The following is a 20,646-nucleotide window of genomic DNA, read 5'->3' as shown; positions in this document are numbered from 1 at the left end:
ATACTGCATCTATCCCAGGATGACTGAACCAGCCTTACACTTCAGGTTGCATTTGGTTCTCTTATTCCTAAGTTCTTTAACTATTGCACATATAGATTTAAACAAAGAAAAATACAGAATACTTTAGGTTAAGCACCATTTAATACAATCAAAATAATTAACGATTAAGTCATCTGAGAAATTGCACAAGTTTAATTTTCAGAAACCAGGTTGTTTTGCAGGAACGAATAAAGGACAAGACCAATTCAAGTGGTACAAGGTATTCTGCTTGCTGAAATGCTACACTTGATTTACACAGCTTTCTTTCTATCAAATATTACTAAAGAATTGGTACATAAACAATGGTACATGCAATTTGATCCCTTTACTAAGAAAAATAAATTTACAGTTCTGTTAAATAAAGGCCAAATGCTATTATATACAGTCTTTCAACTGAAAGGCCTTGTGAGACATTCAGGTCTAATTTTAATACTTTCAAAATAAATATCAGATAATGCAACATTTACAAATAACACACCAACAGTACTTTCATGGTAATAATATTAAAAATCAGAATTTAGTCTTTCAATTAAGCAAATGAGTAGCAGCTCCTTCATAAATATTAAGGCATGTCACATAGCATCAAAATGGAACCGATGAGCCTCCTGTCGCTTCTCTCTGTCATCTGCTTTCTGAAAAATAATAATAAAAAAACCACTTTGTGGAATCTAGAGCAACACTGTTACAGAAATGAGCTGTCAAGTGTCAGAGAATGGTTGATTTTTTTCAAGCCATTTGACAAAAGGCAAAAAAGCTTAGTAAAAGCCCCAACAATTAACTTTTAAATGATGTCAGCTTGAAATAGCAATAATCTACACAAAATTGGCTTCTGCTGTTAATGCTCTGCTGTTGTAGTATTTATGACCCATTATTTTCTGTTATTTCTAATAATGCTTTTTAAAAGGATTAATTCAAACCTGAGGACTGTTTCCTGCTATACATTTTGTCTACATTATAAATATAAGATGAAATTACTCTGGAGTAACTGTAAATGTAATTTATGGTACACGTATGAAGAATCTCATTTAAAAACATTCTGTTAAATACAAATTTAGACCATGATGGCAGTTCAACCAACAATTAGCAGCACCAAGTAGGCGACAAATGTTCTGTTTTTTGTTTGCATTATGAAAATGTGAAGTAGGATGCATTTCCCTGCTTATTGATGCAGAACACACATTGACCTGCTGAAAGAGTGAATTGGGTGGTGCTTGGAAAAAAGAAGCATATTTAAATTGTATCTATAATCCATGTCATGTGTAAAATCATGTTCTCTGCCACATGTCTGCTCTTGTGTGCTGAAGCACTTAACAGAAGATGGAAGCATTTCTTCAAGGATTTTTGAACACACAGTGCAAACTTCTTTACAAAACAGTGTTTTTGTCATGACAGACAGTATGTGTAAATCCCAGCATGAGAGAATTTGGCAAAGCAGATTGAAATGCTTTTCAGCTTACACAGACTCAATTTCTTTCTTTCTTTTTTGTATTTTTTTTAAGGAGTAAAACAAAGAAAAGCCTTTCCAGTAGGTGCTGTGTGGGCATTCAGATTTGTGTCTCAGTTGATAAAAATACACAACAATTGTGGCAGAAAACAGTGCCCATCTTCTGCCATGGGAGTTCGTCATCTGCTTTGGCTCAAGGCCAAAGATTTCCTCATTACACAATGTTTATGTGTGATAACAACTCCATTGCATTAACTATGGATTTTACTGCATTTTGTAGCAGCAGCAGAGCTGTCAGTAAGGTTTAAGATATACCAGTCTGGCTTTTTTGGCAGGGACTTTATCAGTGTCAGTAGTATTCTGGATGTCAAAAAAGGGGTGGGAAGGGAGGGAGTGGCACACTCTTTCCTACACTGAAATGCTTGTCACATTCCACAAAATTTCATAGTCTCATTTAGAAAACAATTTTCACTCCATTTCTTGTATGCTTTCTGAAAAAAATTACTGCTTCAAATTTGACAGTAACTGATACTCTGCTGGATAGAACAAACCCTCTCTAGCAGTATTTCCACCACTGTGCAGTGTTTCTATGACCAGCCTCACTACCCCAAAGCAAGTTATCAAGAATGAGAGTAAAGACTATTGAGGGCTGTAGCAACTGTAGCAAGATTGTATTTGTTGTAAGATGAATTATGGTGTCAATTTATCCTCAAATTCTCTTTCATTTGATTTATCAAAACTAAAAACTAGTAACTGAGATTTCAAAGCTTTTTTTTCTTCAATGCATTCAAAATTTCTCAGGCAAGACAGAGCAACACCTATCCCTAAATCCTACAGTTACTTCAGTATTACAATACTTGGCTGGCAGATGAGTGTGTAAGAACTATTGCAGACAAAGGGCTCCTGTTACTACTTATCTGCAGAGGTCAAAGTACAGGGTTTATTTAAACTGTCGAATAAAACACTGCAGCTTCCAGACACACACATCCTCTGGGGGAAAGAAAAAATTTTAAGTGCCAGTTCATTTCCCCTTCCTTTCTTTCCTACAGGTACTCCAGAGATCTGCAAGGCAAAGTGGCATTTAGCCAGGACAGTATTTTTATGAGAGGATTGCTGAGAGACAGTAAACTAAGAACAAGCTTAGAAACAAGGAACTTTGGGGTTTAATATTAAATATGTCAGTGATGCACAATACAGCCTTGCTGAACATTGTTATTTGTTCAGCACCTCAACCACTGCTAAAAATTGAGAATGTAAAAACCCATAGGAAAAGTATAGGGATTAACAGGTGTTTATACAGTGGTCTGAAAATACATACAATTTATCCGAATATTTGTGTCTATTTTGTGCTGCAGAGTTGGAAATGAGTTTACAATGTAACCAATAGACCACTTCATTCACACACACCTGGGGCTTAAAACAGTTCTAAAGTCACTCACCCTGGGCTGAGTCCTTCCTTACCCTACAATGCTTGAATTACTGTATAAAAACTGTTTTGAATGTTGCCATTAAATCTCCATTTCTCCAGATGGAATTATACATAGTTAATCCTTCCCCAACTCAAAATCCAAGTACCTTTTCTCCTGCTCTTGTTTGCTAAAGATATGTTGGAGAGAGAATTAAACTCAGGTAGTACCCAGCCCTGAACTACAGCGAGCTGTGCTTTCTTGGTACAGCAGGACATGCTAACCACAGCCATCATAAACTTTGTATTTCTTTGCTTTGTGTGTCTTTATTATTAGCTGGAGACAGTATTTAACATTTTGAACTGTGAAGACTGACAGAAAAATAACATGTAAATATGAAGCATGCGCAAAGCTTATCTGAATGTTTAACAAGGTCATTTTATTTCCACGAGCACGAAATAACAAACACTTCTACCATGTCAAAATGTGCAGTAATTTTATTTGACAGCTAAGATTATGGTTTGGGTATGTAGTAACATTTATTGGCAACTCTGCCAGTTGGGTATGATTGTGAACTGAGCATAGTAAAGAAAAATGAGAATGCATTTCTTTTGTGACAAGAAAGGGCTCTTTCAAAATGCTTCTTCAAATCAATGGATTTCTATAGCCTGCATGTGTAATGCAGACCCACAGAGCAAAGCAGCCAATATGCACGATTGACTCCCTATACGTTCCTGAATGCTAATGTCAGTGCAACCAGCAAAGAGAGATACAGGAAAAAGACTTTCTCCTTATGTTTAGATTACTAGCAGAACTCAAGATAAATAAACTGAGTTTATCTTCCATTTTCCAAAACAGTTCTTAAAACTGCAAAATGGAAAGCTTAGTTATGAAATGAAGATGTCTCATTTAAGTTGGAAATAACAGCTTAATGGGGAAAAAAAAAGGAGGAGCAACATGAACAAGCTTAAGTGTCTTAGAGCTTAAATAAAACTAATGCAAATTTTTAAACTTGTGGTAAATACTGAAATAATAATTAACACCTTCTGAGATTTAATTCAGTCTGTGTCAGAAATTATTATGCTGTAGAAAAGAAAGTAAAAAAAACCCCAATGTACAGATCTATAAAATATTAGGGAGTGTTAAATAGTATAGAAAATATATAGAAAATATTCTAGTTAATTAAGCTTACCTTTTCTTGCCAGTGTAATATGCCAATTATTGCCAGGATGAAAACGCAGACACCAATTAAGGCTATAGCTGTTAGCAGTACAATGTTACTTGGGGTCAAATACAGCTTGGCACTCCAGCTGTACAAAAGAAGAAAATCCAAGGAAACATTAATACCCTTCGTTAAGAAGCAGAAAACAGATTTAATGTACAAAGATGAAAAGAACCTGCTACTGTAAGACAGGTGACAACTTGGTCTACAGAAACGAGCAGCTCTACTTAGAGACTGAAGCTTAATGATGTTTACTTGGAAATAGATGGCTTAATATAATTATTTTAGAGTAATACCATGTCTAAGTACAGTTTGTATTTAACTTCTCATGAATGCAATGGATATCCTCAGGGACTGAATTTTTTCTCATTAGGAGATTTATTTTCTGCCCTTGCCTAGGACGAAGTAAAATGCGTAAGGAAACCTTTCACAGAAATGCCTGGGGCCTGGAGACATGGAGCAGCAGGGGGAAATAAGACTGAAAGACTTTTCCTCCACATGAGAAGCTCCTCTTGGATAGGCTCATGGGTCCAGTTCTCTGTGTCTGAAGTTTACCCAGAGACAACTGCGGGTCTAGACAACATAACCAGTTGATTATGGTTGACGATCAACAAAATTAAGCACTTGAGGGCTCCTGGAAGACATCCCTAAAATCTTGTGGGGTCCTGAGGCCTGGGGAACTCCCTTTTTGTACTATAGGTTTCCTATCATGGGAAAGCTGTCAGCAGCAGGCTCTGTGTTGAGGCCTCTCAGGAAATCACATACCCATGCCAAAAAAAAAAAAAAAAAAAGCAGAACCTTTCATTACAAAATCTGATTTCTTCTGGGGATGCCATCCTCTGCTATTCTACCATAAATGTCCATAAACCCACTTTACATGAAAGCAAAAATAGTTTAAGGATACGATAACAGAAATTGTTTTGCGTAACACATACCTTTAAATACCACAAGACTGTAACTAAATTTTCATCTGGCAGATGTTATTTCTGTGGTTGTTAATTAGCAACTCAAGCAGCACATCACTTCTCCACTGTTATTTGTTCTATAGTAAAATTAACTGTTGAACTGATGTCAGAATCATTTCTGCATGATAAATGCAACTGACCTCACTGGTAGATCAAGCGGCAAAACGCAGCTGGAATATTTGACTAATATTTTCTCTAATAGCAAAAAGAGAAACATGCTCTCTTTCCCGGAGAAAGATTTTAATTGCAAAGTGAATTCTGTGTTCAAGCTCTCGTGCAACCAACCTATTCACCTTTACTTAAAGAAAAACATTCCTGTAGCAACAGCTACTGCATTCAGAAGGGCTGAGGGAAAGCTTTCTATGGAACTAGACAGAAATTGCATGTTTGGTGAAACAAAAATGCTTAATTCAACCATTACCATACTCGTAATTTGTCACTGAGGATGTTAAATCTAGCAAGTGTGTTATTATTTACAGGAATGGAGCTGGTAATACATTTTGATTGTTTGTCTGAGCTGGTAATAGGTTTTGATTGTTTATGGGCACCATCTGAGAGGCTGTGTAAATACTGGAGCAGCATTCTCAGCTCCAGCTCAGAACTGACCCCCTGCCCTTGTTCTTCAAGTAACTTTCTATGCAAGTAACTATTTCTAAACCCACACATAATGCCTAATTGAAATTGTGTATTAATGTAATTTTGGGCAGAGCAAATCCAAATTATGACATTACCTTCGAGGAACATTATGAGGATAGGGAATGACTATAAGCTGGGAGTTTGGTATGATAGCTGTCCATTCTTGTTTTCTTATGGACTGAAAGAAAAACAAAAGGCTATGTCAATTCCTAACAAACCAACATACTTAAAAGCAAAGTAGTTCTCTGTTGAAACACACAAAGGAGAAATAAAACAATTGTTTTTTTAAAAAAATTAAATATCAGTGATTAATTCCTTATCTTTGTATAAACCTGTTATTCTGAAAGCTCCAAAATGCTTTAAAACCCACCCCCAAAGTAAAAAGGAAAGTAACTATTGCTGACATGAAACACAGCATCTGCTTTAAAAGTACAAAGCAACAACATAATATGGACAGAAGAACTTATTCTACAAAAGAGGCAGGCAAAGCAATTACCCAGATCAGAATTTGGCCAATTTGAGTACCTCACTTTTAAAAGGAGTACCATCAGATGTTTAAAGACTGAAAATGGTGAGGATCACACTTTTATGTTTCATGTGAAGATTAGAGAATCACAGAAATCTCCCCCTCCCATGACACTGACCATGGTTTTATCAGCGAGGCAGAAGGGATTACATGAGTCACAGCCTGGCCAGAGTGACCCCAGGAAAGCCCTATAGCTACTGCAGTCCAGAATAATTGGACCCTCACCCTTAATACCCATTTGCCCTACAAACAAGCCCTACATACCTGTGCTAACATTCACAGACAGTTTCAGTCATCTTTTGGTTTTATTTTGGCTTCAGAGCTTATACACCCACCAAAAATGGGGCAAACTGGTTTTGTTGGGCAAACTTTTCTGTATGCAAACTTACTTCCTTGATATTCTTACTTCAGAAAAAAAACAACAAAAACAATAGCGTCCTAGCAGTTTTTCCATCCAAACTCTTAGAAAAGGTAGCACCATAAATATTGGCTTGACAATCTTAAATGTCAACCAACCTTTTCTCCTAAGGGCCGAGGGATGCCAACATACAGGTGGTCGAGGAAGTTGGCGCTGCGGCCCAAGCCCAGCACATTGTAGGGCAGCTGGAGAGCGTAATGTGCTGACTGGCTGAGCTGGCCAGCTGGAAGGAAATGAGAAAAGAAGCCCAAGTAAGTATTTTGGGAAAATAAACCAACCAATCAAGCAACCCCCAAACTACCAACTTGCTATACAAATACATATTCCCCAGTCAGTAATAAAAATGTTTAAACAATTTTTACCAATTGCATGATTATTTAATTCTTGAAGGCTCAATCCCCCATTTCCAAACTACCTGTGAGCACTCACTTGGAGAAGATCATAAATGCTTTACATTTCTAGGTAAGACAGTTCTTTTGAGGACCATTTCCATGTTAAACCAGATCTCCATTATTTGTTAGAAGTTGAGAAGAAGGCAACTATCTGCACTTATTTTGATATGATTAGTGCCAAGTCTTCTGCCTCATTGATTTACAAGGTCAGACTCAACATGCGAAGGTTCACTTTAATTCTTGTCAGTGTTAATCAGTAATTACCACTGTGTCACAAAATTAGCTAAGTAAATTCTTGTGAACAAATTTTCAAAGAATAAATTAATTTAATGAAAACAGGATTGCAGTGCTTGCAAGTTAATAATAATTAAAGGAGAAACTGTAGGTGGAAAATAAGATTCTTGGTTTCCTGAAAAGGCAGTGGGGAAAAAAACAAGTGCTGCAGCAACCAAATAGTTCACTGGCATCCCATTTCCAAAGTATCCAGATATTCCATTTAAATAAAAAAATCTTGTAATCTTTTAATTTCTGGCCAACAGATTCAGATCCTGCGTGGATTCTTTGTTCTGTAGAAGCCTCTTAGCAAGTGAGCTGGTTCCCCAGCAGGAGTGGTATCAGCACCTCAGGAACACTGCAGGGAATTCAGCCTTCACAACATTAACAGCAATGAATTCAAGGGACACTTGACAAGCACATGTGGGTTGATGTGACCAACAGAAAGGGACATGATTTAGTCAGTATTGTTAGTGTCAGCATAGGATTTGAGCCCTGAGTCTGTCCCTGCTTTGCCACTGATTTCCCTAACATCATCTTGGCTAAATTGCTCAATCTCTAGGTGTCAATATCCAAATCTAAAATGGGAGTAATCCTTGAATTATTACATAATATCTGAAACCTCCAGTTAGCAACATAAAAGTCGTAAGGAGCAAAGGTGGGTTTGTTAAATTTGACTTGGTTATAGAAACAACCAGATATGTGTTACTTGATCATGCTGTAACATAAAAAAGATTTTCTTTTAGAATTTGTTTCACTAATGCTGAATGCTGAAGGACTCTTCCCAAAAGAACAAGGTACTGCTGTAACATGGAAAAGCTTTCAGAATTACTTTTGAGTGAAACATTTAGGATCATGAGAAGACTGCAACCAAGATCTTGCTTTTTTCTTTTATCTTACAAATGAAATGAATGTCAACTAAATTAAAGGGAATAAAAGAAAATGTCATATACTGTGTGCAGTCAGCCTTACAGAGGTTAGAGAGTCACATACTGCAGCTAGAATTCTTAAAGCACTGAATAATTTCATGGCTACTAACACTGGTTCTTATGCCTACTAAGATAAGGATAATGAAATCTTATGCTTCAGGATGTAAATAGATCATTTGCAAAGGTCAGAAAGGAATGTTTTCTTCAACACAGCAGGCAGAAAATGTGCACAAACTTCTTTTTTTATTTGCCTTTAAACTCAGGCGGTATTAGCTACGCAGGATGATAGTATGTAGAAAGTTCCAGTTTACTAAAGCTGACTAAGCACAGAAGATCTTTGAGACTCTTTCTTGCTTTCCTCACTCTCTATCTATCATAAATTCTGTTTGATGCCCACTGAAATGTTCCACTTACAATTGCAACCAAGTAATTAAGAATGACAACTGCTCACCTGAGAAACACAAAAGCCCCGAAACAAGATGAAAAATGAAAAGAGAAACTACAGAGAGTACTGTCAACAGTTTATTGTCATTATCTGAAGTTCCCAGTCACTGGTAATTAATTTACTTATGAAAATATTTCAAATTTAATTTAAATAGCAACCATAGCAATTTGCCCTCTCGTAAAACTATTAGGAACAGCTTTCTACTTGTTTCAAGAAAATTTGAAAACACTTTTGCATCTTCGAGGAGGAAAGTGGGATTTCTTTCTTACATTAACATTGCTCTTTAGGCTTTTGGAAATCAATGCAGGCAAGATGGAAGAAGTGGTTGTTGCTTCATAGTTTCTTTTACTTCATCAGTAGAACTGTTACTATAAACCAGAACTGAAAAACCTTCTCCTGACCACACTACACATGATTTCTTTTTAATACTGCTTTTAAGACTATTCAACAGTATGTCTTTTGCCTTAAGGTTCTTGTTTCAAAAATGCTATTTCAAAGCATGCAGGTACCATTGACTATGGTATTGGTATCATTGGTGGTGTTTATATTCTTGTTTTAAATCATAAATCATTAAGTTTATTGCTTAAAAAAACCTTGGGCAGAGTAAAATCCTCAGCATTTTAGGACGTGGTTTTCCATGGTTTCAGCCTGTCAGAGATCAAATTTTTAAGAAATAGCTAATGATGTTGGGCAGCCAAGCCTCAGAAGATTTTGCAGTTTGATATTCAGAAACCATTCTGGACATTTTGGAATCAATCTCCTTACCTCTGTAGTCTGGCATATAAAATTGGAAGCAATTCATGTCATTAACCTTTCTAAAGTCTTGTCTGAAAACTAGAGCCATGTGTTGTCTGTGACACATCCAGCACTTGTTCCTTTATACCTGAATTAAGTAATTTTCCTTCTGTTTCCATTCTCCTGTTGTAAACTAGCTGAAAGCTCAAGGGTAGCCTGCTCTACCCTGAGCTGAACTGAAATGTCCTCAACAGCTTCTTTCAGGCTGAAGAATTTAACTTTATGAGGGGAAGGTGCTTGCATTTACATGTAGAAGCAATGCCTTCTCTTGTTTGAATAGCACTGACAACACGTGGTACTGGATTTATGAACAGACTCACTGAACCTACAGAAATAGATGCACAGTACTGATAGTGTTCAATCACTTTAAATAAATTTATTTTGTGAAATAATAGAACAGAACATATGAGATCACTACACAGAACTTAAATATTGATGGAAAATCTGACTTCAAGCTTGTGGTTTCCTGAAGCACGGGGGAAGCTGTGTCATTTGTGATGCCCAAATATCCAAGGTTTGGTAATATTGCAAGCAACATTACAACTTCAAATAAGTTTTCTAAACAAAAGAAAGTTATCTAGAGAAAAATACTAGCAGGCTGTTCTCCTACTTATAGCAACCGGCAAATCTCTCTTAATAGAATCCAGCTATTCAATTATTAAATCATTCCAGCTTGTTCCATGAATACACTCTTCTTTCTGTGTAGTGGAATTCTACACAATGAACCCTGCAGTGTCAAATGGCCATTGAAAATAAGCTTATTTTGCTTTTTTTCTGGTACATATTGCCATGTTTATGTTTAAATTCATGACTATAATAGCTGCTAGACATTTGTGTTCACCTCACAATTCAATTTAGTTAAACAGCAGGAGAACTCAATGCAACAACAGGGAAGAGTAAGCAGATTTCAAAAAACCAGAAGGGCACGACTTCACAGCATGTGAAAGGTCATTCTGCCATGGAAAGTTTAAAACAAAACAAAGCAAAACCAGCAAAATGAAAGAGCTCTGGAATGAGAGCTGCAAAGGCCATCAGTCCACACAGCTTCACTCATACAGATGCTTAAACAAATTTTGACTTGATCCTATGAGCCATTCAGTGAAGCTACTCTTATCATCTTCCTATGGATATGGAGCTTTGAGGAAGCCTTAAACATTTAATGCCACTTGTTCCTGGCCCACAGAATTAATATTTCTGGTAGAAACAAGCTGCAAGTATTGAGCCTATTTCTTTCAAACTCCATCAGCATATTTTTACTTCAGGAGGTAAAATTCAGATGTTCATAGCACAGGCTGAAACACAGAAAATATTCTCCCAACAGAAGCGTGGAAATGTCTATGTAGCACTGAAAATCCTGGCTGACACTCCTACTTAATTGTGGCATCTCCTTAAAATAAGAACTCCAAAAGAAAAAGGAGAAGGGAGGTCGCAGGATATGGATCAGAAAGCATGAGTTAAATTTGAGTTTGTGTACTTCTCCCAGATTTACACTGGATCTGGTCTGATCTCAAGCATGAAATTCCTTAAATATTTGAAGAAGCTGCTGCAGTTGATTTTCCTCTCAGAAAGAGAAGGTCTGTGGAGATATTAACTGCAGATGTAAGGCCCAGAACTTCTCCATTCTAATGCCCATGTTGGCAATTGCTATTCCTTGTAGCTAATTTAACAGTATTTCTTGTTGTAAGATTATAAGTGAATTGAGCAATGTGTAAGTAAAAGCACAGAATACATGCTAATTATTATTCTGCTATCTTTTAACAACATACTGGAATGTTAATAGGCAACAGAACAATTCTAACAATGTTTTTTAAAAAAACCCTCATAATTATGCAAATTTCCTGTAGTTAAGGCTTGGCAGATCAAAGAACCTTAAAATGAATTAGATAAGGACAGCCATCTGGGGCTTTTTATTTTACTCTTTGCATGAGTATTGCCTACATGAAAGATGCCATAACTCACAACAAAAGTCCTGCAGTATTTAGGAGATCAGAGCAGAGAGGGAGCCATGGCTTTGAGTACTTTATGATTTACTTAAGCCCAGGGCTGGAAGAATAACTTCATGTGACTGGTTGTATTGGTCCAGCCAATAACTGCTTCCCCATTGAGAGCAGCCATAAAGGCAATAAATACCAGCAGCTGACTTTAGAAGGGGGGCACAAAAAGGGAATCAGAAAAAATGATGTTTTTACTCATGCTACTTCTTGGGAAAGGGATTAATTCTTTAAAAATTTTTATTAGCTCATTGCACCTTTCAGATAATTAAAAGCTTCAATTATGGATTGTCCCATAATATGACACAAAGAAAGCAAATAAGTTGATGAAAATTAGTTTTAAAATAGCATATTGTGCTATACTAATAAAAGCTTAATGTGGAAAAGATGTTTCGTAGGCTTATACATGGCCCAAAAATGCCATGGGGGTTTGGCATTGCCTACCAGTGCACATAAGGAGGGTTGCTTGATGATTTCTTGACAGTCAAATAGAAGAGGATTGTGATGTAAGGGGTTGTTTTTCAAGATAACAACGTGTATGCCAGTGGTTCCAGTTAGAACATTTACTGAATCTTACATATAACACTTGCAAGAGAAGAAAGTCTAGCTACAAACTTAATGTAATACCCTCAGAAAACATGACTTTGAAAAGTTCTTGTAGGAATTATACAGACTCAAAAAAAATCTATTAACTTATTAGAGCTGAGAAACTGATCAAAGACAGCATTAGAAAATTCCCTGTAGCAATACTGCTGGGGTCATAAATGCACTTGGAATTCATTACTGTTATTTCATAATGTCAGAACAGAGAAGGAAATTCATCATGCCTGGACTCTGTTAGGTTTTTATTATTGTAAATATGGTAGCTGTGAAGGGAATATAGAAGTCTTAAATCACATTTGATAAATGTTTCTTAGAGTAAATTGTAAAAACATTCCATTTCTAGAAGAACTGCCCCCCCAAACCCAAACAAACAAACAAACAACAAAGCCACAACTAACCAAACTCAGCAAACCATAAAGAAAACGTTTAAGAAAAATGCATTTGCTTTTGTTCTTGGAAGAGAGAAACAGAAAAAAGGATTAGGAAAATGATACATGAAATATGTCCTAATTTTAATCAAGTTTCATTCCACCCATTTGTAAGCTATGTGTGTTGTTCCATAAACAGAAGAAAAATATCTTTGTTTAAGCATGTACAAATACAGAAATGCTAGAGTATCAAGTTATGTTTTGCAGCTATCTGGTCTGTATTTCAGGACATCATCTTTCTCTTTAATTTTTCTCAGATGAAATTAACAGTCCTGAGCCCACTGTTAATGGTGAGAACATTGCCATGTCAATTCAGATTGACTCAGGACCTTAGCATGTCAGCAGCCTAAATTACTGCTTTTATATAAGTCACTGTTATGCAGAATACTGTCTTCTCAGTGAACTACTGGAACCTTTTTTTTTAAATTTGAGGGTAATTTGAAATAAGACTGGAGTGACAGATGCAGATGACTGCACTTACAGACCTTCATACTCTATCATGTTCAGCTGGTGAGTTTGGGATTTTTTTCCTAAACAAGGAGTCCATTATAGTCCCGAGATTAACAGTCATAAATGAGACTAATAAACCACTTTGTACAGTCTCCTGTGTTTTCTAGGAGCCACTAGTACACACCTAGGAAGGCAGCATAAACCCCAGGATATTCCAACATCAGGCACTGCTTGGACCATGGCCTAATGGATTATCTTCTCTTTGCCTGCTTTGCTTTTGGACTCCTGCAAAGTGTGGCATCTGCCCCATCTCAGGCCATTAAACCTTTAGTTACAATACAAGTTGCACCAAGCACTCCTTCCCCTTGATTTTGGTCCTGTTATCTAATGATTGATCCTTGTAGCTCTTGTATTACCTGAAAGGGCACAGGCATTCCCTCTCCAGCTTCCTCAGGCTACTCAGGATTTGATTTCGTTAGCTGCCAGTTGCAGTGAACAACTGCAGACAAATACAACTGTGTATACTCAATATTATCCTGATCCTTTGTCATCTGGCTACTAGGATTGTATTTAGGTATTTCAAGGCCACTGTTGTTTCTTCATATATAAGTGCTTAGGAAGCAATTAGAAGCTTTGCTGTTTCACAAACTGATGATATTTTACCCAACAATTTTTCAGACACTGTTACACCCAACTGGCACAGGACAGATGAAAAAACAATGCAATTGCAATGTTTGTAATAAAAATGCAATCTGTGAAGAAGGAAGAGAACGTTGCGGGGTTTGGCATTGTAAACTGAAGGCACCATTGAAACCATTCCCACTTCCCTCTGTCACCTTTCCAACTCTTTAGGTTGCTGAGAAGCACATGCACAGACAGACTGTGCCTTGGGTATTCTCACAGTGAGTTTCTCTTACCTGACCCATTTTTCAGGTACCCATTTGCATCTACAGTGGTGTACATGATATAAGGACCAGGCTGATTAACTCCAAAGGGCTACAAGGTGGAAAAAGCAAAAGAAAAAAGGCAGGCAAAATTTTAGGAACAGACAAAGCTATACTTATTAAACAGTAAACTGAAGAAAAATGTTTCTACATTAATAATTTATATTTCATATTGTAACTTCAAAATCTTGCAACTTTTGGTCATAGCACTATGTGGAAATCAGTTTTCAAAATCAGGGTAATCAGCTGGCTAGGTAATGTTTAGGTTCCCATGAAGAAGGGAATACTATTCAGTCCTTTGGCAAAACGTTTAATGTTTCCATGTAAGCTACAAGTAAAATAAAAAACCCTAAACTCGAATAACTGCATGTTCTGAAAAAGCAGAACTCATGTGATACTGAGAGAATGCACTGTCTTGATGTTATTTCTGAATTGAAAAATACAACACAAATTCCATCTTTTTTATCATTATTTAGCAGTGTTTCATTAAATTAATGAAAGTGATTAAACAGTTACTTGTTGGGTATTGGTATCTATTTTAAGCAAATTTTCTTGAGGAAGAAAATGCACTTGAACATCAAAGTACAGTCATGAGGAAAAATAAAACAAACAAAAATCCAAGGAAGTTGTGTATTACTGAGTGATGAACCATAAAAAATGCACCTCAGTAAGAATGGGTGAGGAAGGGAGAGATGAGGGACAATTGGAGGAAGAGATTTTAAAGAAACCTTTCCTTTCTTTTTTCTAGTGTTGAATTCAAGCTGATATTAGGGCATCAAACCCAGAGCGATCAAGTAAGTTACAGAGGGAACACCAAAAGAGATGAAGATGTTTCACACCATGCCTCAAAAACCAGTAAGTTTAAACCACAAGAGTGAGTGATAATGATAACAGATGAGATCAAAGCCAGAAAATAGTAATTGATTAGAATGAAAAGGAGACCACAAAGGTGATGCTAATGCAGATCTATGAAAGATGAATGAATAAGGTGAAACTGAAGTTTTTTTTGTGCCACGTAGCTGTACTCTGGTATAATGTACTTTATGTTACTTTCTGACAGAGAACTTCTATTACAGTGGAGGTAATAGCGTTTCAGTGATCTCGATAATGAAATGTTCACCAACATCTGCTGTGAAGATTTGCTTTTTAAACCCTCTACTTTTGTAATTAAGTTAATGATACTATCAAACCTCATTATTTTATAACAGAAATTAAACCCCATGTCTCAAAATAGGCTTGAAGCAAAAGTTAGCCCCATTGGAAGCAGTTTTTCTATTTTCAACTCAAAATTAAATGTGATATTGTTGCAGACCTAAAGTACTTCTGCTACCTCTGATTCTTCTATGAAGCTCTTTCAGGCCAACTTTCACTGTGAACATTGCTAAACAATTTGCTAATTGGCACTTTGGTGGGTGAGTTGGATCTCTGAGGATGAATAAAATAACCTAAACAGAAAACAGCACATGTGTATGGAGCTGTCTGCAGAATCATCAGAGCCCAGTGCTCTTCCTTCCCTGGCTGTGCCCACTGCTGGAGTTTGGCCCAGAAGTGGCTGGATCTGCCCCACAGTTTTGCCTGGACTTTCTAAATGCCCAGCCCAAGACTTGGCACAATTCCCATTATGGGGACCCAAGTTCCTCTTGTCTCTGCTCTATCCCAGCCCCCCGTGCTGGGTAACAAAGCTCCTGCACAATCACTCCACTGATTCCAGCTCTGAGCAGCAGCTGCCCAAAGTTATGGGTCTCATGGAAGCAGAATTTGGCCAGTCATGATTGGATTGTGCATTCTCCCAGTTAACAACTCTTTTAATATGGTGAGAGGTTTTGGTATAATTAGACTCCAGCTTATTTGAAGCTAAATACTAAGCCAAGCCATAGTTACACTTACGGTTATTTTCCGAGGACAGTCATTAGAACAGAGGCCGCTGAGAACTGCAAGGGCAAGAAGTGAGCTTGTTAAGTTTGTGTTCACGAAACATCTTGGAAGCAACACCTTTGAAATCTGGTAAAGTCTAGTAACAGTGTCAGGTAGCCATTAAAACAAAAAGAAAATAAATGCCTTCTCTGTGATTAATGCTAATGTGTAACATTTCGTAATCTGCTGGAAGCATACTTGGCAGAAATTCATCAGTCACTGTTTTATTCCACCTCACTGATTAACCAGCCTCAAAGGAAGAGATTTGCCTGTTACAAAAATTCCAAATTAGAACATTTTTAAAATAGTGAACTATACATTTCATTAATTCTATTTAATTTCTAACCATTTAAAATACTGGCAGAGATTGAGCTCTACTGTTTTAACTGATAAAAAGATAAAGGCTTTCCCTTCTATACAGGGTATAATTTTGGAACTTGATTTAAAGCAATTCACCAAAGCTGTAACAAAAATCCCATTGCCCACTTATTCTATTAATTCAAGAGTATGATGAGCAGATGTATATAATGCTACTTAATAGCTCAAGCCTGTGACAGTTGCTCAAATTATACGTTTAAAATTTACTAGTTTGAAAAATCAGTTACATTCAGAAATCTCTGTTACAAACCTAAATGAGGGACAGTGAAAGCCATCTGTTCTGTAAGCCAGGACATCCTGTCACACTGAGTATTAGAACAAAACAACAAAACCCACACACTTACAATAATCTAAGGTGCCATTCTGATGCAAAATTTGGACTTCTAATGACAACAGTTTGGTTGAGCAGCAGGCAAGTAATGGCTATGGGCAGGGAAGGGGATATACACCAGGTACTGAAGCCAAGGAAAAACATTACTTCTCCATGAATTATGGTATCCCAAAGCAAGTGTAGCAGACAGAAAAGGAAGATTTGGACCAGATTTGAGGGCAGGTTACCCTAACCACCATGAGTTTTTTTAAAGCCTTTTCTGTGTTCTTTAAGTGTACAGCGTTGAGGGTACAAAATGTTTGAGACCAGGGAAATACTGAAAGGTGCATGTAAGATGTTCACAGCCTGATTAGAAATCATTCCCTGTGTGAGTCAGAAATGGCACTTCTCCAGTCATGGAATTTTTCTAATAATTTGTGTGTGAATGTTAACAACTGTCAAGATTCTGAAATTATCAGTCTTTGCTTGTGATTTCAAAATGTTGGAATTTCTAAATACAGTAGGATCTAATAATTTATACAGTCCAAACCTCCACCCCTCCCCCAAAATCTGGGCCATTAAACCAAACGTGTGGCAAAGCAGAATTTGAAGACTATTTGTATCTACAAATAGACTTTTAAAGTTACAAGCTTATTTTATGCGTTACACAGAAGTGGGTGTGCAAGTGGAACCAACTCTTCCCATTCTGATGCAAAAGGGCACACTGAAATTTGCTGTTCAGTTCCACTCCTGGAACAAATTACCTGACCGAGTACATTTGACATCAGCTATAATGAGCAAAGCTGTTCTCATTGTCCATTTGCCAAATATGTGAACACAATGCATTTATTGATACACTAACTCATACAAAGCATATTTTGTTAGAAATACTTTCCCCTGTATCACAATAAAAATATTTTTAGACACTCATTAATTCCCATTTCCTGGGGTTTCTATGCAAAAATACTCTCACTCTAAAAGGTGCTAAAAAAAGGCTTGCCCCAGTTTTTAAGATTTACACAGAATTAACCAAAAAGCATGTTGCAAATTACTCCATTCCCTATTAAAATATCACACAATTCTGATAAAGCTTTGTAAAATGTAAGATTTTTCCAGAGGATAGTCTGCATGCTTTTGTGAATTACACTACACTTATATGGTATTATTTAAAAGAAGGCTTCCATCAACATGATAAATTATTAAACACTACCACAATGAGAACAGAGCTCAGGCTATGGACAAAGCAATAATTGCATCTGCCACAGTAGTAGCTGCAGCTCTATTCTCTTATGGTGTGCAGAATTTGTGCTTTAGAGAGTTAGATGCTTTTAAGTAACATGAAGGCAAATACAATTTTTGAAGGTGAACCTCTAGTTGTTGCTATTGAGCTTTTATAGGCTCCCATACAGCTGCATTTTTCACTCATTCTCAAAAAATCAAGCAAGACAGACAAGCAATGAGCTCAAAGCTCAACACCTTTGCAGTTGAAGAGCACAGCAGGGCATGCAGTTTAAAAACCTAATTATGAATATCCTAGTCTAACAGAAGCCTTTTCTAGCAACTCTCATTAATTCACACACTCTGGCCATGTTCATGGCCACTCTGCGCTCTCAGGGTAAGGTATGGGTTATGCCATGTGGTTTTGGGCTGGAAACACACAGGGATGCTGAGTGACCCTCAGAAGAGATCATGCAGTGTAAGCAAAACACACCATGCCAGGAGTCCCTGAAATGAAACCAGCCCATTCTGAAGGCAATTCTGCATCATTCCCACATGACACACACAAGAACTGCAGCAAAGCAGGTTTGATATGGCAGAACTACAGAACTTTACCATAACGTTTTCGTATGAAAAGACATATCAACATCCTGTTTTGACTTGATTACACATTGGTAACTTACCAATAACTTTAACAAAATAGGCATCTGCTTCAAAGTTATTTTTCAATGTATGGATAGCAAAGTCTTTGCTGGAGTAGCCTTTGCTTAGCACAATGATATCCAAGATTCCCTAGAGGAAAAAAATACATTAGAATATTAATTTAATCTTGAAAAAAAATGCTGTCCAGAAAAGTTTCGCTACTAATTTTAATATCTTCCAAATGTTGTAAATATTATCCTAATAAATTTGGGATGGAGAGGGCCATCCCCAGCTAAGCAGGACAATCCAAAGCTGCACAGCCAAAGTTTGTGCAGGGCACAGGGACAGGCACAGCCACACTCAGACCCTGTTTGCTGGGCTAGGAGCTGCACTTACATCCTCATAGATGTCAAAGAAGGTCGCTACCACAGCGTCCTTGATCTGATTGAGATCAGAGAGCTCCCAGAACACCTTGAACATGCGCCGCACACTCTTGCAGCTCACGTTGTTGCATGGGACATTTTCTAGTAAAAATGCTTGTTGATTGCTGTAAAACACACATATATAAATAAATACATAAACCAACTTACTTGTAATAAAGTCTAGAAATATAGTAATTAAATAGTTCAAGTGCTCTGGAGTTAAATGTAACAAAAACACAGCTAGTAGTCACTGGATACTTGAAAAATCCATAAGTACTTACGTGAACTTTACAGAAAGAATTACGATCATTGTCATGCCTGACTTAAAACAATGAATACACTAAATAAATGGATCCAAATCAACAGGAATAACTTAATTAACCATCCAGTCAAAGGACTGAGAATATCCTTACTTTATTCTGAAAAAATACAAGTGAATTTATCTGCCATTTTCCTTAACTCCTTCCACAGTCCTTCCACTTAAACACTATTTAAAATATGTCCATGCTTTTTCATTATTTCATGACAGCTTCTTCCCATCCCGGTTCCATTAATAGTTATTCTTATACACTGCATGTTTTAAGTAAATTTAAGATTAAACCAAATCTTTATTTGTATGTGTTCCATTGTTTCAAGCAAAATATAAATCAGATAATCCAACCTGCTAGCACAGTAAAAATAGGGCAAGACAAACCAAATTGGGCACTAGCTGACATGTAACACAAAGACAGGCTGCAATACTAAACAAGAAACAAGGAAACCAACTGCAGTGCCAGAGCCAGTGTAGAAAAATCTCCCTCCTAAGGAGTATCCTATAGGTGCCTGTGAGTCACTGGGAGCTACAAGGTTCCCACTCTCCCTGATAATGTATCAGTGCTTCTGGAACTGGGAAAATCTGACACTTTACCGAGGGAGTCTAACTCTTCAGGCAGGTTTGTATCCTGGGAGCCTGCTAGAATCCTTCACTGCCTCAGCAATGGAAACAGATGAAGTTTCCTCCTCTCCTTCTGGGGGCAGAGCCAGGAGCCAGAGCAGTGTTCTGTAAAGGCAGCTCAGCTGTCAGAGCCCAGGGCAACAGCCAGAGCCATGTCCTCAGTGTGACCCTGAACACACTGCTGCCTGGGTGGGGACAGCGAAGTGGTTTCTAGGTCTTAGCAGCACCCAGGATGCACAGGCACACACAGGCACTTCTCCTGAGGCACATCACTGAATTAACATATGGCCAAGAGGAAATGAGGTCATCTGCAATACTTAAGGTGTTGTATTAACTGTATCGGAAAACTCATAATCACAACTAGAAATTCTTAAGTGCTCACATTCATTGCATGTGTTACTTAAGTATCATAGCAGAACAGCCAGCTACAAGGTAAGGTGACAAGCTGAGCTAAGCAGATTGTTTCAATTTGTCTTTTTCATCATCTCAACATAGGTTTTTGTTGTTTTTTAAATTTTGGATGAACTTTTATAAAGACTCAGTTCAGATTTTTTTTAAATTGTCAGAAATTACTTTGATGATAATTATTTAAAAGACGAAAGTCAGGTTAGCATTACACTCTGTACACTGCTCAAGTCTAAGCTAGAAACCTTGTGAATGGATAGACAAAACAGTTTATTTACTACAGGAACCTTTTCTGTTTTCTTTCCTTGCAACTGAGAAAAAAGAAAAACATTAATCAAAGTGGCACTGAGTATGGAAATGCCACTTTCCTTCACCCTTCTGTATCTACAAGAGAAACATAAGACAAACAGCAGGAAGAAAAAAGCAATCTCAAACACTAAACAGATGCTGAAGACCCAAGAAGTGCACAGTGGGAGAGCTCTCTTTTAAAGGACATGGATAAATTCATAGATGTAGC

At 37.1% G+C, this 20,646-nt stretch overlaps 1 protein-coding gene and 1 long non-coding RNA gene across 2 annotated transcripts in view; one reads left to right on the top strand and one right to left on the bottom strand.

Annotated features, from left to right (window-relative positions):
* The window catches only part of LOC146432337 (uncharacterized), a 136,989-nt gene that overhangs the window by 66,953 nt on the left and 49,390 nt on the right, over positions 1 to 20,646 (top strand). Inside the window, exon 3 of the long non-coding RNA XR_014854559.1 lies at positions 14,655 to 14,761. This is a non-coding gene — a long non-coding RNA (uncharacterized LOC146432337). The remainder of the gene's footprint in view (positions 1 to 14,654; positions 14,762 to 20,646) is intronic.
* The window catches only part of ITFG1 (integrin alpha FG-GAP repeat containing 1), a 73,647-nt gene continuing 53,123 nt past the window's right edge, over positions 123 to 20,646 (bottom strand). Inside the window, exons 11-18 of the mRNA XM_085071923.1 lie at positions 18,765 to 18,915; positions 18,410 to 18,518; positions 15,794 to 15,837; positions 13,880 to 13,958; positions 6,755 to 6,879; positions 5,808 to 5,890; positions 4,082 to 4,199; positions 123 to 671 (exon numbers count right to left, since the gene is read on the bottom strand). Coding sequence (XP_084928049.1) covers positions 612 to 671; positions 4,082 to 4,199; positions 5,808 to 5,890; positions 6,755 to 6,879; positions 13,880 to 13,958; positions 15,794 to 15,837; positions 18,410 to 18,518; positions 18,765 to 18,915 — 769 coding nt within the window. The 3' untranslated portion in view covers positions 123 to 611. The remainder of the gene's footprint in view (positions 672 to 4,081; positions 4,200 to 5,807; positions 5,891 to 6,754; positions 6,880 to 13,879; positions 13,959 to 15,793; positions 15,838 to 18,409; positions 18,519 to 18,764; positions 18,916 to 20,646) is intronic.

The sequence above is a fragment of the Lichenostomus cassidix genome, chromosome 11 (assembly GCF_008360975.1).
Source record: "Lichenostomus cassidix isolate B80296 chromosome 11, HeHo_3.0, whole genome shotgun sequence".
In the NCBI taxonomy this organism is placed as follows: Eukaryota; Metazoa; Chordata; class Aves; order Passeriformes; family Meliphagidae; genus Lichenostomus; species Lichenostomus cassidix.
Note: the sequence above shows the minus strand (reverse complement) of the source record. Positions and strands in the feature narration are given on the sequence as shown.